A 4,147-nucleotide genomic window follows, 5' to 3' on the forward strand; every position below is an offset into this window, starting at 1 on the left:
TTTGTTGCTTTTTTTAAGCATGAAACAGCTGTTGCTACTGGTTATAAAATGAACGTTTCAATGCCACGTGGGACAAGAACGGTACACCAACCCCGGTCACCGCAGTTCCCATCCACCACCCCAACCAACCTCCCTAAGTGGAATTACGGGCTTTCAAATTATTTGCTAACATCGCTCCTAATTCTACGTCATCTCATAGTGTCGCGGAGCTGCTGCTCGGCCGGTGAGTACCAAAACAACGCTGAAGGGTGCTTTTTGCGACGCTGAGAGACACTGCCCAAGCGTCCGTTTTTTTAGAAGTTGGGAATGAGATTGCGTAGTTTCCCTTCTCCATGCCCCTTGAAAGTAGGTGAAGTTATACCAGAAATCCCTCCTCTGTTTCTACTACACAGCCGGCTGCACCTCAGCATGCGACACCTCTCTTAACGATGACAAACGATTTGTCACGAAAAGCATTTCTCAGTCAGATACCGGCCCAATGCGAAATGAAACAGTCATAGTTTACCCAGGGTGGGTTGATGTGATGTGTAACTGACTCACTTTTAATAACATCTCCAAGGGACTGCCACAGTCGGTTATCTTAATGACACAAGGGGTATAGCATTTTTATCTTTTTATTGTTGTATTTCCAAACCTTTATTTGCCAAAGGAAGGTGTTTAGGTCATCTTTGCTCTTTTTCCCCCCCCTCTGCATCCCACTATTACTGTTCCACAGGGTCACTCCTGGGAGCTGACCGGTATGACCACCTCCTCTGCTGCTGGCTGTTTGCAAGCTCCGTGGGAACAGCTGGGGTTGAAACGGCTGGCTTGATGGCACCTCAGCGTCCCTCCAGGGAGAGGAAGCAAATGTTAACTTTCTCAGCACAGATTTTTCCTGCTGTTCCAGGGAATTGGGCAAGGACCCCATGTCTCTGTCTCGTCTGGCTTGTCTTGGCAACCGTGACACCGTCTGAGGACAGCACAACAAGTTTGAGTGTGGGCATCAGTTTTGGAACAATGGCGTTTTGAAATATCTTTCACTTTCTTTGAATATCTTTCACTTTCTCTGTGAATACCCCACTTTCTTTGAATATCGTTCACTTTCTTTAAATATCTTTCAGTTTCTTCAAATATCTTTCACTTTCTTTGAATATCGTTCACTTTCTTTAAATATCTTTCAGTTTCTTAAAATATCTTTCACTTTCTCGGAATGTCTTTCACTTCCTTTGAATATCGTTCCCTTTCTTTGATGGCGGCTGGAGTTTATAGAGTACAATACATTAAAATCCCAATCACAAAGGAAATCCGATCAACCTTTGACAATTTCAACAGTCAAATTTATCTAAAAGCCAAACCCCTTAATCAAGACTATGAGTACCCGAACTTAGGGACATTGCATTTAATAATTTTTTATTTTTTTTATTTAACCTTTATTTAACCAGCAAGTCCCTTGAGATTGAAATCTCTTTTCCGAGGGAGACCCGGCCGAGACGGCACACCAGTTCCAATTTAAACAGAAATACAGCATAGACAAAATCTCACATAGAGGAAAGGAACAGGTCACATGTGGCAGTTGCATTTTTTAATTACATGGCATTTTAACATGGCTTTTAATGGGACTAGATATTATATTAAAAGTAGTCAGTGTTCATTTAATGTACAAATGAATTGTTAACACTGAATCTTTAAGTTACCACTGTATGGTTAGACTGAATGGATCAGTGGTTTTGGGTTTTGGAGCTTTTCTTCCCTACGCAGTATGTTCCTATCTAGAACTTTAGAGCTTTATTAAACCCTGCAAAAGCCACAGAAAAGTTCACGGTTTCCGAGCCTTAACGATTACTAGCAGTGCTTAAAACTGCCTAGTTTCTTTTCACTGACCTGAACAAAGTTTGAACCAGCAGAACACTGACATTACTGCTATTTAAATGCACATATTGTCCAAAATATCATTGGATTTGTTTGTTGAGGTATAGTTTGACACTTTCATAAAACCAAGGGCTTTTAATTGGGGGGAGTAGAGTTTGTGTCCCAAGGAATTTAAGGTGAAAACACAACAGATGTTGGTGTCCCAGTAGTACTACTTTAACCCAAACCACAAACTTTCTTTTCCGATGTTAACTAATGGTTTTGGTGCCTAAACTGAACTGTTACCGCCGCATGACGATCATCTTTTGTTAGATAGAGTCAACTGCTACAGAACTGCTATGTAAAACTACCAGGACCTCACAGTGCTAAAAAAAACAACTATAAAAGGTAAAGGCTTCACTTAACTGTCATGTGATGGGTTGTCACATGACCGGTGTGCCGTTTGCCGTAATATGCTAGTACATAATACGATACATAATACGAAAGTTTTCCTATTATATTATACGAACCTGTTCATGAGAATGCGTTGACGTGTTACATGACCTCAGGTGCCCGACTACTTTGTGGACAGGACCAGTAACTTCTTGGAGTCTCTGCTGGTTGCCTAGCAACTGGGTTACAATACAAGCTGTGTACAGCTTATCTCTGCGCACAGACACTGCCTCCATCAAGTGGCGTAGCCCAGTTTACTGTGGCTTTACTTTGCTTTCATCTTACGACCAGCAGAGTCCATTTTTATTGTATGTCCCCAAAATCACAAATTTGGACTTGGACAACACCCTTCTTTAACACAATGTAATGAATTCATTTACGTAATGAAAGTATGGGGTACAAAGGGGCTGGCAGACTATAATTTCAGCATTTATGTTCCAGCTTGAAACGCAATTACAGTTACTAGCAGAGGAGCTGAAAAGGGGGTTCAACGCCTCTCCAAAGGCCATAAATCTCAGGTATGGATGTTCTGAATGATGCAGACAGCTGGGTCCGGGCCATGGGCTTCAGATGAATATTTCTCATCAATTTTAGAAGAATTGTAGTGTTGTTGAGGGGTTGAAAAGATGCAATGGCTTGCTACAGTTCATCAGTCACAACACACACACAGAGAGAGAAGAGAGAATTGATTCGAGAGGAAGACGAGGGACGAGCAGAAGAGAGAGAGAGAGAAGGATGAGGACGACGATCGATGAGATGAGAGAGAGAGGAGCAGAGAGAGAGAGAGAGAGAGAGAGAGAGCAGGATCAAGTCTCAAGTTATGTCGAAAAATGATAAGAAATGAAAACAGGAAATATGATAAGATGGTCTGAATATTTTTTTTAGATTTAATTTCTTGGTAAAGTCATGGGGATATTGTCCCTCCAGAATACAGAGAATTTCAATTTCACAGCTGCGCAGACTGACATGGTGTTGTCAAACGGAAGTACACACACACACACACACACACACAACACACACACACAACACACCACACACACACACACACACACACACACACACACACACACACACACGCCTTCAGCCCTACAACTTGATGAAGTTTTCCTCCTAACTTTACACTCAGCGCGGACCAGCCCCCTGTTCAGAAGCATGACTCTGTCCAACAACTGGTGGCTTTTGTGCGCTGTTTCTGTCTCCTGTCTCGCTGGTTTTGGGTCCTGCAGACAACATAGAGAAGGTAAGACAACTGGAAGTACAGAGCATGTATGTGCCGAGTGGGACTTGAACTGTGTTGTCCACAGCTCGTCTTGGCTTTTGGACGACCGCGCTGAAGTGGTGCGTAAAGTGGAGCCGAGTGGAAAGTTCTTCAGCCGGTTTTGTGTCTTGGCTTCACTTTATTCTTGTTTGGACTTGCGTATTAGTGTGTTGCCTTCAAGTAGCCGACGTGTTATTGTCGCTGTAATATTCATTGAATATTTTGCTGTGACGTTTGACTTTCAAAATGAAAGAGTGAAGTTCTTTTCAAACGGAATACGTGCGCCGTAAAATGGAAACGGAACCACTTGTAAAATAACAAAAAGGTTGTGTGTAAGCTTTGCTCAATACCCCGCACACGATAACACGCAATCCATAGCGTGAAGAACAGTTGTGGAATGCAACGAAGTACATTTACTTAGGTACTGCACCACATTTAAGGTACTTCAGTCTTTTCTTTTCATGCTACTTTCTACTTCTACTCCACTACATCTCAGAGAAAAATACTCCACTTTTACTCCTCTATATTCATGTGACAGCTTTAGTTACTAGTTACTTTAGTTACTAGTTACTCTAGTTACTTTAATTACTCCACTACATTCATCTGACA

The 4,147-nt window shown here is 42.0% G+C and overlaps 1 protein-coding gene across 1 annotated transcript in view; it reads left to right on the plus strand.

The window, feature by feature from the left end:
* Positions 1–3,332: 3,332 nt before the first annotated feature.
* Positions 3,333–4,147, plus strand: part of tfpia (tissue factor pathway inhibitor a) — a gene marked incomplete at its 5' end in the record, with an annotated part of 55,942 nt that continues 55,127 nt past the window's right edge. The window contains 1 exon segment of the mRNA XM_032529986.1: positions 3,333–3,520. Coding sequence (XP_032385877.1) covers positions 3,433–3,520 — 88 coding nt within the window.

The sequence above is a fragment of the Etheostoma spectabile genome, chromosome 11 (genome assembly GCF_008692095.1).
Source record: "Etheostoma spectabile isolate EspeVRDwgs_2016 chromosome 11, UIUC_Espe_1.0, whole genome shotgun sequence".
Lineage (NCBI taxonomy): Eukaryota > Metazoa > Chordata > Actinopteri > Perciformes > Percidae > Etheostoma > Etheostoma spectabile.